Raw genomic sequence first — 20,433 nt, 5'->3', positions numbered from 1 at the left:
GCCTGGGCATCCGGAGCCTGTGCTCCGCAACGGGAGAGGCCACAACAGTGAGAGGCCCGTGTACCACACACACACACACACAAAAAAAAAAAAAAAAGGAGGGAGGATATATGGGGATGTGTGTATATGTATAACTGATTCACTTTGTTATAAAGCAGAAACTAACACGCCATTGTAAAGCAATTATACTCCAATAAAGATGTTTAAAAAAAAAAAGCAGACAGAAGATCACATATTATTCTTTGGTGCCACTTATATGTAATATCCAGAATAGGTAAATCTGTAGAGACAGAATGCAGATTGGTGGTTGTCAGAGACTAGCGGGAGGGAAGAATAGGGGAACAACTGTTTGATTAGTGCAGGGTTTTCTTCTGAGGTGTGAAAATGTTTTGGGAGTAGATTGAGGTGGAGATTGTGCAATGTTAGAAATGTACTAAATGCCACTGAATTGTATGCTTTAAAATTGTTATTTTTGTTATTATGTGACTTTTACCTCAATTAAAAAATATTTAAAAATAAAAATTAGGCCTTATTAGAGAGCCTGATCACTTATATAGGTGCAGCAAAAATGGTAATTTACCATATACACCTTAAGCTTGCTTTGTTGGAATTTTTCATAAGAAATCTCATTTTGAAAATTTAAAAGCCTATTAAGGCTAGGAAACCAAACTGAAATGAGTTTACCTGCATTACCTATAAATTTGGAAGAATTTCTCTCTTCTTACGTTACCACAAATATTCTAAGGTTCCAGAGCCTGCCAGGAAGTAACCTTCCTTACTCCCTTGTAAGGCTGGGAACACTATAAGCCAGGTACCAGGCTAGATTTCCCAGGAGAGTTTTGTATGTATTGGCTCAATAAAGTCAACCTTAGTTCATTAAAAGTGTCAGATTAAATCCGGTTCAACAAGCATCTTTCACAAATATGACATTCCAGGCAAGGCCCTGGTTACATAACCAATGCTTCCAGTCATGTCCTGATAACAAGTAGGACAGACAGATTCTCATTGAACCTATACAGGTAATTATATTGCTGTGAAAATAAAAATAAGGTAAGAGTTTCCAAATCCTGGAGGGCTCAGGCACAGGGACTCTGACAAATAAAACATATAATGGCCAGTGAGGGCATTAATGAATCTCTAGGCACTTCCTATACAGCATACAATTCCTCACATATTTATATTAATAACATTTTGCCTATACCAATTTAACTTATGGAAGGCTAAGCATCTCTTCTGGTTTGGCAACTTCTCATGCATGTCATCAATAGTAATGTATCAAATAAACCTAATTATTTCTAGCACCTCTTATTTTCTAAGGTAGAAGAACAAATCCTTTGTGATTCACGGAGGGCCTCTGGATTTGATTAACATAGGATAATGGATTACTGAAAAACAATACTTGGTTCTCAATGACAATAAAAGATTTTAGAAGTGAGCATAGGAGGTAATATGATTATAAAGAATCTCATCTCTTGTAAGTGAAAAGACTTTGCTTTCTTAAATAATCAAGGACGTAATAAAGACAACATAAACCATAGAAGGCTATTCTGATAAGACAGAATCTTTGTTATCGAGGAAGATTACTTAGACAAAAAAGCAAAACCTTTACAACCTGTTATTAAAAGAAGGAAGTCAATCGAAAAAATTTGTCATTTTAGCAGAGAGAAAATCAAAATCTAGTTTTGCATCGCTATAATACTTGATACTAAAGTTCTTTTTCGAAATCTTGTAAATAAGCCCCATCAAACCTTAGCTAACTTTGACCCCAACAAATAAAATCCTCTTTGGATTTCAGAGGCTCTCTGGTGTTTTGGTAAATCTAAATGAATATTGCCTTTAATTTTTCCAATATATAATATATATAACCATGTGATTCATGCTGCAAGTGAAATCAGGAAGCAGTACAGTGTTGAAGCAAGAGTAATGTTCACTTCATTTGTCTTCCTGATCCTTGTACTTTATTTTATACGTCAGTATCTACATTACATACTTGTATTTTCTGTGAAAGAAACAAATAAATCTTGGCAGTTTGATTTTCAAAAAAAAAAAAAACTTTCTATATCCATACACATCCCTTATAGTACAACTTCTCAAACTGGCAAAAAAGAACATGTTCATTAACAGACCCAAATACATATAACCTCTCTGTAGCATGTAAAAATAAGAAACAAAAGTATATAAACCCCAAAATTATGCTTAGTAATTAATGCATTCTCTTACCTAGAAATGATCGAGGTACCTAATGAATATCCATTAAGTAACTCAATTTAGTATCAGCCCACAGTCTTCAGTTACCTAAAGATCTTTTATTTTTATTTTATTTTACCTAAAGATCTTATAAATTATCTTCAGGCTGACGTACTACAAAACATAATTACTGTTGAAATAAAGTTTGTCAGGATAATGACTCAATTTGTTTAAACAAATTAACATTTGTCATAATCTCAGACATTTAGTAGAAGTAATATTAGCTCATTCAATCAGTAAACCTGTACAAATTTAGGAAGAATATACCCAAGTACAATAAAAATCTTCAAGTATATTATACTTAACACTGATAAAGAAAAAACAGCTGATTTTAGTAAACCAAAATTATTAAATTAGTCTTGTTTCCCAAAGATTTACATAAATTATACAAACTTAAATTCTTAAAACATTTGAGCTTGTTTTTATAAGAATCCTTTTTTAGCACAGTAAAGGTCTTGAAAGTTCAATTTCCTTATTTTCTGGGAATTTTAGGAATATTCTGTTTATCTAAGCACTTATTTATTTCTATAAACCAATGAGAATAGAGCTCTTTTAATTTAAGAAAATATTAGGAGAATATTACACACTGACAAAGCCTTTTGGAATTACAGACGTCATCATCATTATTATTCAGTCAATTGTCATAGGGGAAACGTTCATCAATAAGGAACATCTCAGAAAAGAAAGGGGAGCCAGGAGTTTTATAGAGTAAGGTAAACAGGAGGGTCATCTGTGACTCTAATGGGCGTCATGGGGAAACACGAAAATGGTTCCCTTTTTTTTTTTAACATCTTTATTAGACTATAATTGCTTTACAATGTTGTGTTAGTTTCTGCTGTATAACAAAGTGAATCAACTATACGTATGCATATGTCCCCATATCTCCTCCCTCTTGCATTTCCCTTCCACCCTCCCTATCCCACCCCTCTAGGTGGTCACAAAGCACTGAACTGTTCTCCCGTGCAAGCAGCTGTTTTCTACTAGCTATCTATTTTACATTTGGTAATGTATATAAGTCCATGCCACTCTCTCACTTCGTCCCAGCTTACCCTTCCCCCTCCCCGTGTCTTCAAGTCCATTATCTTCGTCTGTGTCTTTATTTCTGTCCTGCCCTTGGGTTCATCAGAACCTTTTTCTTTTCTTTTTTACATTCCATATATATGTGTTAGCATATGGTATTTGTTTTTCTCTTTCTGACAAACTACACTCTGTATGACAGACTCTAGGTCCATCCACCTCACTACAAATAACTCAATTTCGTCTCTTTATAATGGCTGAGTAATATTCCATTATGTATATGTGCCACATCTTCTTTATCCATTCATCTGTGAATGGACACTTAGGCTGCTTCAATAACCTGGCTATTGTAAATAGTGCTGCAATGAACACTGGTACATAACTCTTTCTGAATTATGGTTTTCTCAGGGTATATGCCCAGTAGTGGGATTGCTGGGTCGTATGGTAGTTCACTTTTTAGTTTTTTAAGGAACCTCCATACTGTTCTCCATAGTGGCTGTATCAATTTACATTCCCACCAACAGTGCAAGAGGGTTCCCTTTGCTCCACACCCTCTCCAGCATTTATAGTTTGTAGATTTTTTTTTTTTTCGGTACGCGGGCCTCTCACTGTTGTGGCCTCTCCCGTTGCGGAGCACAGGCTCCGGATGCACAGGCTCAGCGGCCATGGCTCACCGGCCCAGCGGCTCCGCGGCATGTGGGATCTTCCCAGACCAGGGCATGAACCCGTGTCCCCTGCATCGGCAGGCTGACTCTTAACCACTGCGCCACCAGGGAAGCCCTATAGTTTGTAGATTTTTTAATGATGGCCATTCTGAACGGTGTGAGGTGATACCTCATTGTAGTTTTGATTTGCATTTCTCTAATAATTAGTGATGTTGAGCATCCTTTCATGTGTTTGTTGGCAATCTGTATATCTTCTTTGGAGAAATGTCTATTTGGGTTTTCTGCCCATTTTTGGATTGGGTTGTTTGTTGTTTTGATATTGAGCTGCATGAGCTGCTTGTATATTTTGGAGATTAATCCTTTGTCAATTGCTTCGTTTGCAACTATCCTCTCCCATTCTGAGGGTTGTCCTTTCGTCTTGTTATGGTTTCCTTTGCTGCCTAAAAGCTTTTAAGTTTCATTAGGTCCCATTTGTTTATTTTTGTTTTTATTTCCATTTCCCTAGGAGGTGGGTCAAAAAGGATCTTGCTGTGATTTATGTCACAGAGTGTTGTGCCTATGTTTTCCTCTTAAGAGTTTTATAGTGTCCGGCCTTACATTTAGGTCTTTAATCCATTTTGATTTTATGTTTGTGTATGGTGTTAGGGAGTGTTCTAATTTCATTATTTTACATGTAGCTGTCAAGTTTTCCCAGCACCAGTTATTGAAGAGGCTGTCTTTTCTCCATTGTATATTCTTGCCTCCTTTATCAAAAATAAGGTGACCATATGTGCGTGGGTTTATCTCTGGGCTTTCTATCCTGTTCCATTGAACTATATTTCTGTTTCTGTGCCAGTACTGTACTGTTTTGCCTACGGTAGCTTTGTAGTATAGTGTGAAGTCCAGGAGCCTGATGCCTCCAGCTCTGTTTTTCGTTCTCAAGATTGCTTGGCTATTCGGGATCTTTTGTGTTTCCATACAAATTGTGAAATTTTTTGTTCTAGTTCTGTGAAAGATGCCATTGGTAGTTTGATAAGGATTGCATTGAATCTGTAGATTGCTTTGGGTAGTACAGTCATTTTCACAGTGTTGGTTGTTCCAATCAAAGAACATGGTATATCTCTACATCTGTTTCTATCATCTTTAACTTCTTTCATCAGTGTCTTACAGTTTTCTGCATACAGGTCCTTTCTCTCCTTAGGTAGTTTTATGCCTAGGTATTTTATTCTTTTTGTTGCAGTGGTAAATGGGAATGTTTCCTTAATTTCTCTTTCAGATTTTTCATCATTAGTGTGTAGGAATGCAAGAGATTACTGTGCATTAATTTTGTGTCCTGCTACTTTACCAAATTCATTGATTAGCTCTAGTAGTTTGCTGGTACCATCTTTAGGATTCTCTATGTACAGTATCATGTCATATGCAGATATTGACAGTTTTACTTCTTTTCCAATTTGGATTCCTTTTATTTCTTTTTCTTCTCTGATTGCTGTGGCTAAAATTTCCAAAACTATGTTGAATAATAGCAGAGAGAGTGTGCCACCTTGTCTTGTTCTCGATCTTAGAGGAAATGATTTCAGTTTTTTACCATTGAGAACGATGTTGGCTCTGGGTTTGTCATATATGGCCTTTATTATGTTGAGGTAGGTTCCCTCTATGCCTACTTTCTGCAGTTTTTATTATAAATGGGTGTTGAATTTTGTCAAAAGCTTTTCCTGCATCTACTGAGATTATCGTATGGTTTTTATCCTTCAGTCTGTTAATATGGTGTATCACACTGATTGATTTGCCTATGTTGAAGAATCCTTGCATTCCTGGAATCAACCCCACTTGATCATGGTGTATGATACTTTTAATGTGCTGTTGGATTCTGTTTGCTAGTATTTTGTTGAGGATTTTTGCATCTCTGTTCATCAGTGTTACTGGCCTGTGGTTCTCTTTTTTTTGTGACATCTTTTTCTGGTTTTGGTGTCAGGGTGATGGTGGCCTCGTAGAATGAGATTGGGAGTGTTCTTCCCTCTGCCCTATTTTGGAAGAGTTTGAGAAGGATCGGTGTTAGCTCCTCTCTAAATGTTTGATAGAATTTACCTGTGAAGCCATCTGGTCCTGGACTTTTGTTTGTTAAAGATTTTTAATCACAGTTTCAATTTCAATGCTTGTGATTGGTCTGTTTATATTTTCTTTTTTCTTTTTTTTTTTTTTTTTTTTGTGGTACGCGGGCCTCTCACTTTTGTGGCCTCTCCCATTGCGGAGCACAGGCTCTGGACGCGCAGGCTCAGCAGCCATGACTCACGGGCCCAGCCGCTCCGCGGCATGTGGGATCTTCCCAGACCGGGGCACGAACCCGTGTCCCCTGCATTGGAAGGCGGACTCTCAACCACTGCACCACCAGGGAAGCCCTGTTTATATTTTCTATTTCTTCCTGGTTCAGTCTCGGAAAGTTGTGCTTTTTTAAAAAAAAAATTAATTAATTTTAACATCTTTATCAGAGAATAATTGCTTTACAATGGTGTGTTAGTTTCTGCTGTATAACAAAGTGAATCAGCTACACATATATCCCCATTTCTCCTGCCTCTTGTGTCTCCCTCCCACCCCTCTAGGTGGACACAAAGCACCGAGAAGTTCTCCCTTTCCCGTACTCCTGCTTCCCACTAACTATCTATTTTACATTTTGTAGTGTATATATGTCCACGCCACTCTCTCACTCCGTCCCAGCTTACCCCTCGCCCTCCCCATGTCCTCAAGTCCATTCTCTACATCTGCGTCTTTTTCCTGTCCTACCCCTCGGTTCTTCAGAACCAGTTTTTTTTTTCTTACATTCCATATGTGTGTGTTAGTATACAGTATTTTTTTTCCTCTTTCTGCCTTACTTTACTCTGTATGACAGTCTCTAGTTCTATCCACCTCACTGCAGATAACTCAATTGCATTTCTTTTTATGGCTCAGTAATAGTCCATGGAAATATGTGCCACATCATCTTTATCCATTCATCTGTCGATGAACACTTAGGTTGCTTCAGTGTCCTGGCTATTGTAAATAGTGCTGCAATGAACATTGTGGTACATGGCTATTTTTGAATTATGGTTTTCTCAGGGTATATGCCCTGTAATGCGTATGCTTGGTCATATGGTAATTCTATTTTCAGTTTCTTAAGGAACCTCCAAATTGTTCTCCATAGTGGCTGTATCAATTTACATTCCCACCAACAGTGCAAGAGGGTTCCCTTTTCTCCACACCCTCTCCAGCATTTATTGTTTGTAGATTTTTTTTTTACAGTTTTCTTTTAACATCTTTATTGGAGTATAATTGCTTTACAGTGGTATGTTAGTTTCTGCTTTATAACAAAATGAATCAGTTATATACATATACATATGTTCCCATATCTCTTCCCTCTTGCGTCTCCCTCCCTCCCACCCTCCCTATCCCACCCCTCCAGGTGGTCACAAAGCACCAAGCTGATCTCCCTGTGCTATGCAGCTGCTTCCCACTAGCTATCTACCTTACGTTTGGTAGTGTATATATGTCCATGCCTCTCTCTCACTTTGTCACAGCTTACCCTTCCCCCTCCCCATATCCTCAAGCCCATTCTCTAGTAGGTCTGTGCCTTTAATCCTGTTTTACCCCTAGGTTCTTCATGACATTTTTTTCTTAAATTCCATATATATGTTAGGACACGATATTTGTCTCTCTCTTTCTGACTTACTTCACTCTGTATGACAGACTGTAGGTCTATCCATCTCATTACAAATAGCTCAATTTCATTTCTTTTTATGGCTGAGTAATATTCCATTGTATATATGTGCCACATCTTCTTTATCCATTCATCCGATGATGGACACTTAGGTTGTTTCCATCTCCAGGCTATTGTAAATAGAGCTGCAATGAACATTTTGGTACATGACTCTTTTTGAATATGGTTTTCTCAGGGTATATGCCCAGTAGTGGGATTGCTGGGTCATAGGGTAGTTCTATTTGTAGTTTTTTAAGGAACCTCCATACTGTTCTCCACAGCGGCTGTATCAATTTACATTCCCACCAACAGTGCAAGAGGGTTCCCTTTGCTCCACACCCTCTCCAGCATTTATTGTTTACAGATTTTTTGATGATGGCCATTCTGACCGGTGTGAGACGATATCTCATTGTAGTTTTGATTTGCATTTCTCAAATGATTAGTGATGTTGAGCATTCTTGCATGTGTTTGTTGGCAGTCTGTATATCTTCTTTGGAGAAATGTCTACTTAGGTCTTCTGCCCATTTTTGGATTGGGTTGTTTGTTTTTTTGTTATTAAGCTGCATGAACTGTAGATATTTTGATGATGGCCATTCTGACTGGTGTGAGGTGATACCTCATTGTAGTTTTGATTTGCAGTTCTCTCATGAGTAGTGATCTTGAGCATTCTTTCATGTGTTTGTTGGCAATCTGTATATATTCTTTGGAGAAATGTCTATTTGGGTCTTCTGACTATTTTTGGTTTGGGTTGTTTGCATTTTAGATATTGAGCTACATGAGCTGCTTGTATATTTTGGAGATTGATCCTTTGTCAGTTTCTTCATTTGCAAATATTTTCTCCCATTCTGAGGGTTGTCTTTTCGTCTTATTTATGGTTTCCTTTGCTGTGCAAAAGCTTTTAACTTTTATTAGGTCCCATTTGTTTATTTTTGCTTTTATTTCCATTTCTCTAGGAGGTGGGTCAAAAAGAATCTTGCTGTGATTTATGTCATAGACTGTTCTGCCTATGCTTTCCTCTAAGAGTTTATACTTTCTGGCCTTACATTTAGGTCTTTAAACCATTTTGAGTTTGTTTTTGTGTATCATGTTAGGGCGTGTTCTGGTTTCATTCTTCTACATATAACTGTCCAATTTTCCCAGCACCACTTATTGAAGATGTGGTCTTTTCTCCATTGTATATTCTTTCCTCCTTTATCAAAGGTAAGGTTACATATGTGTGTCGGTTTATCTCTGGGCTTTCTATCCTGTTCCATTGATCTATATTTCTGTTTTTGTGCCAGTACCATACTGTCTTGATTACTGTAGCTTTGTAGTATAGTCTGAAGTCAGGGAACCTGATTCCTCCAGCTCCGGTTTTCTTTCTCAAGATTACTTTGGCTATTTGTGGTCTTTTCTGTTTCCATACAAATTGTGAAATTTTTTGTTCTGGTTCTGTGAAAAATGCCATTGGTAGTTTGATAGGGATAGCATTGAATCTGTAGATTGCTTTGGGTAGTAAAGTCATTTTCACAATGTTAATTCTTCCAATCCAAGAACATGGTATATCTCTACATCTGTTTCTATCGTCTTTAACTTCCTTCCTCAGTGTCTTATAGTTTTCATCATACAGGTCTTTTGTCTCCTTAGGTAGTTTTATGCCAGGTATGTTATTCTTTTTGTTGCAGTGGTTAAATGGGTGTGTTTCCTTAATTTCTCTTTCAGATTTTTCATCATTAGTGTGTAGGAATGCAAGAGATTCCTGTGCATTAATTTTGTATCCTGCTGCTTTATCAAATTCATTGATTAGCTCTAATAGTTTTTCCAGTAGTATCTTTAGGATTCTCTATGTACAGTATCATGTCATCTGCAAACAGTGACAGTTCTACTTCTTTTCCAATTTGGATTCCATTCATTTCTTTTCCTTCTCTGATTGCTGTGGCTAAAACTTCCAAAACTATGTTGAATAATAGTGGTGAGAGTGGGCAACCTTGTCTTGTTCTCGATCTTAGAGGAAATGATTTCAGTTTTTCAGCACTGAGAATGATGTTGGCTTTGGGATTGTCATATATGGCCTTTATTATGTTGAGGTAGGTTCCCTCTATGCCTACTTTCTAGAGGGTTTTTATCATAAATTGGTGTTGAATTTTGTCTAAAGCTTTTTCTGCATCTCTTGAGATAATCATATGGTTTTTATCCTTTAGTATTTTAATATGGTGTATCACGTTGATTGATTTGCAGATATTGAAGAATCCTTGCATTCCTGTGATAAACCCCACTTGATCATGGTGTATCATCCTTCTAATGTGCTGTTGGATTCTGTTTGCTAGTATTTTTTGAGAATTTTTGCATCTCTGTTAATCAGTGATATTGGCCTGTAGTTTTCTTTTTTTTGACATCCTTGTATGCTTTTGGTATCAAGGTGATGGTGGCCTCGTAGAATGTGTTTGGGAGTGTTCCTTCCTCTGCTATATTTTGGAAGAGTTTGAGAAGGGTAATTTATAGCTCTTCTCTAAATGCTTGATAGAATTCTCCTGTGAAGCCATCTGGTCCTGGGCTTTTGTTTGTTGGGAGAGTTTTAATCACAGTTTCAACTTCAGTGGTTGTGATTGGTCTGTTTATATTTTCTTCTTCCTGGTTCAGTCTCGGAAGGTTGTGCTTTTCTATAAATTTGTCCGTTTCTTCCAGGTTGTCTATTTTATTGGCATAGAGTTGCTTGTAGTAATCTCTCATGATCCTTTGTATTTCTGCAGTGTCACATGTTACTTCTTCTTTTTCATTTCTAATTCTATTGATTTGAGTCTTCTCCCTTTTTTTCTTGATGAGGCTGGCTAATGGTTTATCAATTTTGTTTATCTTCTCAATGAACCATCTTTTAGTTTTATTGATCTTTGCTATTTTTTCATTTATTTCTGATCTGATCTTTATGATTTCTTTCCTTCTGCTAACTTTGGGGGTTTTTTGTTCTTCTTTGTCTAATTGATTTAGGTTAAGGTTAGGTTGTTTATTTGAGATTTTTCTTGTTTCCGAGGTAAGAGTGTATTGCTATAAACTTCCCTCTTAGAACTGCTTTTGCTGCATCCCATAGGTTTTGGGTCATCGTGTTTGCATTGTCATTTGTTTCTAGGTGTTTTTTAGTATCCTCTTTGATTTCTTCAGTGGTCTCTTGGTTATTTAGTAAGGTATGGTTTAGCCTCCCTGTGTTTGTATTTTTTACGGTTTTTTTCCTGTAATTGATATCTAGTCTCATAGCGTTGTGGTTGGAATAGATACTTGATACGATTTCAGTTTTCTTAAATTTACCAAGGCTTGATTTGTGACCCAAGATATGATCTATCCTGGAGAATGTTTCATGAGCACTTGAGAGGAATGTGTATTCTGTTGTTTTTGGATGGAATGTCCTATAAATATCAGTTAAGTCCATCTTGTTTAATGTGTCATTTAAAGCTTGTGTTTCCTTATTTATTTTCATTTTGGATGATCTGTCCATTGGTGAAAGTGGGGTGTTAAAGTCCCCTCCTATGATTTTGTTCCCGTTTATTTCCCCTTTTGTGGCTGTTAGTATTTGCCTTATGTATGAGGTGCTCCTATGTTGGGTGCATAAATATTTACAGTTGTTATATCTTCTTTTTGGATTGATCCCTTGATCTTTATGTAGTGTCCTTCTCTGTCTCTTGTAACAGTCTTTATTTTAAAGTCTATTTTGTCTGATATGAGAATTGCTACTCCAGCTTTCTTTTGCTTTCCATTTGCATGGAATATGTTTTCCATCCCCTCACTTTCAGTCTGTATGTGTCCCTAGGTCTGAAATGGGTCTCTTGTAGACAGCATATATATGGGTCCTATTTTTGTATCCATTCAGCCAGTCTGTGTCTTTTGGTTGCAGCATTTAATCCATTTACATTTAAGGTAATTATTGATATGTATGCTCCTATTACCATGTTCTTAATTGTTTTGGGTTTGTTGTTGTACATCTTTTCCTTCTCTTGTGTTTCCTGCCTGGAGAAGTTCCTTTAGCATTTGTTGTAAAGCTGGTTTGGTAGTGCTGAATTCTCTTAGCTTTTGCTTGTCTGTAAAGCTTTTAATTTCTCCATCAAATCTGAATGAGATCCTTGCTGCGTAGAGTAATCTTGGTTGTAGGTTTTTCTCCTTCATCACTTTCAGTATGTCCTGCCAGTCCCTTCTGGCTTGCAGAGTTTCTGCTGAGAGATCCACTGTTGACCTTATGGGGGTTCACTTGTATGTTATATGTTGCTTTTCCCTTGCTGCTTTTAGTATTTTTTCTTTGTATTTAATTTTTGATAGTTTGATTAATATGTGTCTTGGTGTATTTCTCCTCGGATTTATCCTGTATGGGACTCTCTGCACTTCCTGGACTTGATTGACTATTTCCTTTCCCATGTTAGGGAAATTTTCAACTATAATCTCTTCAAATATTTTCTCAGACCCTTTCTTTTTCTCTTCTTCTGGGACCCCTATTATTCGAATGTTGGTGCGTTTAATGTTGTTCCAGAGTTCTCTGAGACTGTCTTCTTTTTGTTCTTTTTTCTTTATTCTGCTCTGCAGTAGTTATTTCCACTATTTTATCTTCCAGGTCGCTTATCCATTCTTCTACCTCAGTTTTTCTGCTATTGATTCCTGCTAGAGAAGTTTAAATTTTTTTTATTGTGTCGTTCATCATTGTTTGTTTGCTCTTTAGTTCTTCTAGGTCCTTGTTAAACGTTTCTTGTATTTTCTCCATTCTATTTCCAAGATTTTGGATCCTCTTTACTATCATTACTCTGAATTCTTTTTCCGGTAGACTGCCTATTTCCTCTTCATTTGTTTGGTCTGGTGTGTTTTTACCTTGCTCCTTCATCTGCTGCATATTTCTCGGTCTTCTCATTTTGCTTAACTTACTGTGTTTGTGGTCTCCTTTTCTCAGGCTGCAGGTTCGTAGTTCCCGTTGTTATTGGTGTCTGCCCCCAGTGGCTAAGTTTGGTTCAGTGGGTTGTGTAGGCTTCCTGGTGGAGGGGACTAGTGCCTGTGTTCTGGTGGATGAGGCTGGATCTTGTCTTTCTGGTGGGCAAGGACATGTCTGGTGGTGTGTTTTGGGGTGTCTGTGGACTTATTATGATTTTAGGCAGCCTCTCTGCTAATGGGTGGGGTTGTGTTCCTGTCTTGCTAGTTGTTTGGCGTGGGGCATCCAGCACTGGAGCTTGCTGGCCGTTGGGTGGCGCTGGGTCTTAGCATTGAGATGGAGCTATCACCAATTGATATTACATGAGGCCAGGAGGTCTCTGGTGGTCCAATGTCCTGAACTTGGCTCTCCTACCGCAGAGGCTCAGTCCTGACACCAAGCCCGAGTACCAGGATCCTATTAGCCACATGGCTCAGAAAAAAAGGGAGAAAAAAAAAGAAAGAAAAAATAATAATGATAATTTTTTAAAATTATTTAAATAAAAATTATAATTATAATAAAAAAGAAGAGAGCAACCAAACCAATAAAGAAATCCACCAATAATAGCAAGCGCTAAAAACTAAACTAAGATAAACATAAAAATCAGAAACAAATCAGTCACAGACAGCAATCCCCACATCTACAGTTTCTCCCAAAGTCCACCGCCTCAATTTTGGGATGTTTCATTGTCAATTCAGGTATTCCACAGATGCACAGTAAATCAAGTCGATTGTGGGGATTTAATCCACTGCTCCTGAGGCTGCATGGAGAAATTTCCATTTCTCTTCTTTGTTCACACAGCTCCTGGGGTTCAGCTTTGGTTTTGGCCCCATCTCTGCATGTAGGCCGTCCTCAGGCATCTGTCCCCACCCAGACAGGATGGGGTTAACGCAGCGGCTGATTAGGGGGCTCTTGTTCATTCAGGCCTGGGGGAGGGAGGGGTACAGTAGTTATAATTGGAATGCCAGGCGAGCCTGTGGTGGCAGAGGCCAGCATGACGTTGCAGCTGCCTGAGGTGTGCCATGTGTTGTCCTGGGGAAGTTGTCCCTAGATCATGGGACCCTGTCATTGGCGGGCTGCACAGGCTCGTGGGGCAGCGGGGGTGTTGTGGGTAGTGACGTGTGCTTGCACACAGGATTCTTGGTGGCTGCAGCAGCAGCATTAACATTTCATGCTTGTCTCTGGGGTCCGAGCTTATAGCCGTGGCTCACGCCCATCTCTGGAGCTCATTTAAGCGGTGCTCTGCCTTCTGTGGGCAGACAGGAAAGGAATCCCCTCTCCTTGCACACCCTGAAACAATGGTCTCTTGCCTCTTAGGCAGGTGCAGACTTTTTCCCCGGACTCCCTCCTGGCTAGCTTTGGTGCACTAGCCCCCTTCAGGCTGTGTTCACGCAGCCAACCCCAGTCCTCTCCCTGGGATCTGAACTCCGAAGGCTGAGCCTCAGCTCCCAGCCCCCACCCGCCACAGCGGTGAGCAGACAAGCCTCTCAGGCTGGTGAGTGCTGGTCGGCACCCATTCTCTGTGTGGGAATCCTTCCACTTTGCCCTCTGCACCCCTGTTGCTGCTCTCTCCTCCGTGGCTCTGAAGCTTCCCCCCTCCCCCCGCCGCCGCCCACCCCCGTCTCCTCCAGTGAAGGGTCTCCCTAATGTGTGGAAACTTTTCCTCCTTCACAGCTCCCTCCCAGAGGTGCAGGTCCCATCCCTATTCTTTTGTCTCTCTTTTTTCTTTTGCCCTACCCAAGTACATGGGGAGTTTCTTGCCTTTTGGGAAGTCTGAGGTCTTCTGCTAGCATTCAGTAAGTGTTCTGTCGGAGTTGTTTCACATGTAGATGTATTTTTGATGTCTTTGTGGGGAGGAAAGTGATCTCCACATCTTATTCCTCCGCCTCTTGAAGGTCCCCCCTGAAAATGGTTCTTTCTGGAATATGCCAGGACAATGTGGTCTTTTGCAGTTAACTGTTTCTCAGAACACAAAAGGGTGAGGGGTCTCCTACCAATGCTGATTTCTAGAAGCATGGGGCTCAAAGTTCAATACTGTCAATGACATGACTCTGCTTTGTCAGTTTTGTCTGTGGAATTTCTCTGTATTCTCTTTTGTATGCCATACTATTTCTGCTTGCCTTTTTTGTTTGTTTTTTGCTTTTGTTTTTCTGTGCTTATGACTTGGTTCCCTAACTTAATTGTAGGCTCTCTGAGGGAAGGAAGTATGTCTTATATTGATTTGTATTGCTCCTCTTCCCCAATGCCCCCCTCTTTTTGCCTAACAGTGTTCCATCCCAACTACCCAAAAGTTATTGACTTCAGTAGAAAGACATTATTTCTTTTTTGATGTGCTAAGATAGTAAGTAGATATATAAATTGTAAGCTTTTCATAATTGGAAATAAGCATCCAAGAACTTTTAAAGTTACATATTTAACTCTTGTTTACAGGGAATTCAGGGATGGACAAACCTTTTTCTCTAATTGGTTTCTTTCTGCTTGCATACATAATGCCAACCTATTCTTTTGCTTAGGTGATCGCTGAGTTCACCTTCATGAGCAAAGTCTGTGTCTACTGGTATTTTTACCAACTTCCTGCTGTCTGGTGTACCTGTCTCATTGACTCAGCTTGTGAGCCAGGGCATTGTTCAGAATATGAAATATTATGGAAGAGATTTCATGAAGGAGTTTATGCATTGTGTAGGCAATAAAAAGACCTTACAATCTCATAGTAACAAAGATGCCATTTTAAATGATGCTCATGCCTAGAATTCTGTTTCGAATAAAATATCAGGGAGAACACAGGAAAAAATGGGCTGAATGTTCAAAGTGTCTGTGGAAGCAAAAGAAACTGAAGCATTTAAGATGAGGCCTTAAAAACAAATTATAACACGTTTGATGATAATGTTCTTTTACATCTACTCAACAAGGCTTAATGGAAGCGCAATAAAAGACTAGGTTAATGTTGACAAGAGTTTAAAGCGACACAGTATCAGTGATAGCAAAAACGGTAAAGGACATCAGTGAAGTCAGTGAAGACAACTTTAGTGAAGGAGACAAAATAACTTTAGAAGAGGCTGCTTCAATCACCATTGTAATAATTGCATATATGGAAAGGCAACCACACTGCACTGCCCAGGAGGTCATGCATTTGTACATTCTCCACTCAGCTTTTATGAGCAACGAGTGCCAAGACTTACTCACACACACAAAAAAAATTTCTAGGTTACGTCATAGGGTCAGTACGGAGAAATCAAGTCACCAACATCTTCTACATATGGCTGAGCAAGATAGTCTTTAAAGCCCCTTCTAGAGTCTAGCTTTCTTAAACTCCTATAAGTAGTCATCAGTGTTCATCATGATGACCCCAGGATACTACAATTTTTAAAAATGATTTCTGAATCATTAGAGAAAGGTTCTGTTTTGTTCGATATAGTTATGATATTTTAAATCTTTGAAAATCAGGGATCCCGAATAGGAAATATTACCAATCAACCTGAATATTTACTTTACCAAAACACTTCATTCCCTAATCATTCTGGGCCGTTTACCATATAATGTTCTTAGGTAGATTTTTGTTTTTCTTAAAAGAAGGGGAAATTGTAAGGGACTAGATCTCAAGGGTTAGATCCTTGGCTAAAGACTCCCTTGGATTGCTTGTGGCTGTTGGCTGTAGCAACTTGTTTTCTTGCAGAGATGAAGCATCTGGTTTTTGTTATCTCAATGATGCTGTCCTGGGAATATTACGATTACGACGGAAATTTGACCGTATTCTCTATGTGGATTTGGATCTGCACCACGGAGATGGTAAGCCCTTCACTTCAAAGGTGCTTTGCTGCTAGGACTGCAGGTTTTTATCAGTAAAGCTGCTTCTAGGCAACTGGTAACAGGAGAAATGCCTCTTGCAATTGAAATTTTCCTAATCCAGAATCCTGAAGTAGGTAGAGATTCTTTTAACTGATGCAATGCCTCCTGTGCTGACCAAGCTGCTTTAAAATACCAGATTCTTGTAATTTCTCCTCCCCTCTCCTCCAGTAGCAAAGCTCTCCAGTAGAGAACTTTAAGAAGTGGAAATCAGGGTAAGATTTCCTAGTGTTTACTCCAGTGCTTAGTGACCTCCCTCAGTCCACTTCCATAGGTTCTAAATGAAATCTGCAGTCAGAGCTGAGAGTCCTGATGCTTCTCTTAAAATAGAAGAGGTGCATGGTGGACTAACATTCTGAATTTTTCACCAATAGGGATACCAACTCATGCAGAGATCAGAATCTGTGCTTCTTGCTTTGTATTGCTAAAATATTTAGTCCTGCACAAACTCAGGGCACCTTCTCTAACTTTTAATAGCAGCAGACTCTAACAATTTGCCTTAACCCCATTAATCCTCTCTTAGAAGACTTCACTAAAAGGATGTATTAAGCCCTCCTGTGTACTTTTCATCTAGAACGTAGAGCTGCAGTGACAGTTACCCTCATTCTGTTTCTTTACTATAGCCTGTGTATGACACATATTTCCATCGATCTAGGACACTTATCCAGTCAAATTAGTTAAGGATATTCCTTCCCTGCCCCCATATCAGTGATTCCTGCTTCCCTGTTTCCAGGGATCTTTTGAGATAAACTAACAAAACCAAGGCATAAGAGATGAAAAGAATAGTATGTGATGGAAGCTAGGGTCAGCTCTGCTGCCAAAACAGAAAAAGGAAGAAATTGTGGGAGAGACCTCCCAGGGAGTTCAGCTAGATGGACGCTTCCATGGAATGGTGACAGAAAATTAAAGGTAACAGAGAGAAGTGAGAAGGGTTAAAACAACCAACACACTACTTTGAGAACCATGTCCAATTAATATCTGAATACTTTGCCAATGCAGAATCCAGCCTTGCTCAAAACCCTTCAGAGGCTCTTATTGCCTATAACAAGGGTAACATTTGGCCGGTGGCTTGTTTTTGTATGACCAGAGAGCTAAGAATGGTTTTTTACATTTTACAAGGTTGTAGAGCAGAAAAAAATACAATAAAGACCATGTAGTTTTCAAAGCCTAAAATATTTACTATGTAGCCACTTGGTTTGCTAAACCTCGGCCTATAGCAATGGTTCTCAAACTTGAATGTTGATCAGGATGACCTGGTGGTGGGGAGAGCTTGTTTTAAAACGCAGATTCCTTGGCCACATCCACCAGATATTCAGATTTAGTAGGTCTGGTATGGAACCTGGAAATCTCCATATTAATATCACCCCAGTTGTTCCACAGGCTACACTTTGAAAACCAGTGTTCTTCAAGGTAAAGTCCACATTATTTGCCCTGTCTTTCAAGGCCTGCCTCAAAGAGGCCTCACCTCCTCTCTCCAGCCTTCTCTCTTACTACTTGCTGTCCAGGCTACTCTATTCAATGATGCCCAGGCACGTCTCACTGTTCCCTCCTCCCTGACTTTGCGGTACTTTTTCCTAACTTAGTTTTGTATTCTTTTCCCCTTTTGCATCTTCAGGTTCTACCCAAGAGCTCAAGTTGGTAGCAGATCTGTCCCAACGACTCCAGCCCAAGTGGTCTCTCCCCCTGTTCACTGTATTGTCCTGTATTGTTTCTATCACTGATTTGATATTTAATTATATATTGTCTTATATTGTGAGCGAATTCTTTAATGTGTATATGGCTTCTCCTCCCATAGAAACTTTCAGTTCCTCCAGAGCAGAAATCAAGTTATTTACTTCTTTCTGTCCTATGCAGTGGCAGGAACAAACAGACCTATGCCTATAGTAGTGGTTCAGTAAAATATTTGTTGAATGAATGAGTGATTATGAAATTCAAACTCTTAGTATCAGAGTTCAAGAATAGAATCAAGTCTATTGAACCATGTAAGAATGAAAGAAGACTGTCACCTGAAACCATTCTTTCCATTTGCAATGTTATTTCTATACCATTTATAGTTTCCTGTTTTAGCCAACTTTTATGGTGTGTTTCATTTCGGTTTATTTCCCCTCTTCAGCACCTCCCTTCCAGTGACCCCTGCCCCACCTCCAAACTCTTACACATTTGGTTTATTTTAAATCTCCCATGATTCCATAACTGGCATCCTGCGGTGGCCTCAGCAGCACCCCTACCCCATCTTCACCTTCTTTCAGCTACCTAACCACTCTTCGCTTTCACAGCGAGCCCCATACCCTCCTCTTTGTCTATGTCCTTTCTTAAAGTATGATTTTCTAACAACACCTAATGGCATCTCCCATGAGAAGTGATACAAATGGCTACTAAACATATGAAAAGGTGCTCAACACCATAAGACTCAGAGAAATGCAAATTAGAACAAGACGGTTCTTTCTGCCTAAGATTAAAAAGAATAATGATACCCAGTGTCAGTCATGATGTCAGAAAACGGGAACTCTTACACACCATTGAGAGAAGTATAAATTTGTACCACCTTTCTGGATGGATAAATAATCAGGATTTTCATGAATTATCCTTGTCTATACTTCCGTTTCTAAGTTAAAATGCTATTTTAATTTATTTTCTTTTGTTTTATTTTGTTTACCTAATGCCTTGTGCCTGGAGCCTTTAACTGGTTTTAACTGCCTCCCCAGGGCAAAACATAAGGCTTGGGAAATTCAAACATACCTGTGATATACAAATAGAGTCAATATTTTTTTAAGGTCTCTGTTGGCCTCTAATGAAGACTGAAAGCATTAAGTAAACAGAGACAATTTCTTTATTCAAAGTATCAAAGAGGGTAATACATGAATTTGCTAAGAGTTCTTCCATTTTACAAACGGATTATCTGAATACAGTATGTGGTTCTGGGAGGAAAAGTGTAGAGGTGGGCAGCATGTTTATCTGAATAAGTAGTGGCTTGTTAGAGACATCTTCTATCTCCCAGGCCTCTCTTCATTTTCTGACTGTTAAAATGGAAAGGAGACTCCTTTCTAGAAGTTTTTCCTCCTGTCTTTCTCCAGGCTTTAAAAAGCTGTCATTCAAGCTGCTATTAAGGGCTACTTCCATGTTTTAGCCAGAAACATGTACTATAAGTTACTTAGTACACACGGAACTTTGGGTGAACTGCATTTATAACCAAATCTGTATTATAGAGAGGCATTTTATAATTAGGTTTTCACTATGTAATGCCTAATGTTCGTATTGGTCATGTTTTTCAAAGGGTTGCCACATTGTACTTCTTTGAAAAAAATCCCAAGAATTTAACTTAGAACCACTGAAACAAAACATAAAACTTCCAAGATGGTGCCAGTTTCCTTTATGCAGCTCTGTTGACAATGCCTCAATTATGAGCTCCAGCCCTTCCCCACCTTTTAGAACAGGTTGTCAAAGAGAGCCTGTGCATCCCCATTGCTTGGAAATGTCCAGCTTTAACTTGAGTGAATTTGAAAAGGAACCCCAAACTTCGCTTGAGGCCAGAGTTCTACCTCATCTTGTAGTGACAGAGATCCAAGACCAGAGTTTTGTTACTTTTATTCCTCAGCTTGTTAGCTTTATTATTGCTACCTTCTCCTCTCTCTTTCTTCCCACAGCTGCTTCCTAGAGTTTCAGTTGTTGAAAACAGAGATTTGTATATATGAAGTGATTCTTCTGCCATTTCTTTCTCTGGTAGGTGTAGAAGATGCCTTCAGTTTCACCTCCAAAGTCATGACGGTGTCCCTGCACAAATTCTCCCCAGGATTTTTCCCAGGCAAGTGATCTGTGTGCTCAGTATTACATTTGAGGAATAAATACTGCAGTTCTATACATTTCTTATATCTTGTATTTCGATAGCTGCATGCTGTGAATGCCATATTGGTGCTACTCCATGCAAAACATTTAACATAGGTCATTTCAGGTGACAGCGATAAAAGGAATGTAATGCTGCTGCTTTTTCCAGATGATTTTCATGGACTGTCAATAGACAGCTCACTTACACTTACAGTACT

At 38.9% G+C, this 20,433-nt stretch overlaps 1 protein-coding gene across 4 annotated transcripts in view; it reads left to right on the top strand.

Moving 5' to 3' along the window:
* HDAC8 (histone deacetylase 8) overlaps positions 1-20,433 on the top strand; it is a 244,369-nt gene that overhangs the window by 63,792 nt on the left and 160,144 nt on the right. For all 4 annotated transcript variants that reach the window (XR_003431285.1, XM_027099640.1, XM_027099641.1 and 1 more), the window contains exons 5-6: positions 16,224-16,336; positions 20,118-20,195. Coding sequence is in view for 3 of the 4 variants with exons in the window: in XM_027099640.1 (XP_026955441.1) it covers positions 16,224-16,336; positions 20,118-20,195 (191 nt within the window). In the remaining variant the exon portion in view is untranslated. The remainder of the gene's footprint in view (positions 1-16,223; positions 16,337-20,117; positions 20,196-20,433) is intronic.

Source organism: Aethalodelphis obliquidens, unplaced genomic scaffold (genome assembly GCF_003676395.1).
Source record: "Aethalodelphis obliquidens isolate GAN/ISIS:26980383/991018 unplaced genomic scaffold, ASM367639v1 scaffold135, whole genome shotgun sequence".
Taxonomy (NCBI): Eukaryota; Metazoa; Chordata; class Mammalia; order Artiodactyla; family Delphinidae; genus Aethalodelphis; species Aethalodelphis obliquidens.
Note: the sequence above shows the minus strand (reverse complement) of the source record. Positions and strands in the feature narration are given on the sequence as shown.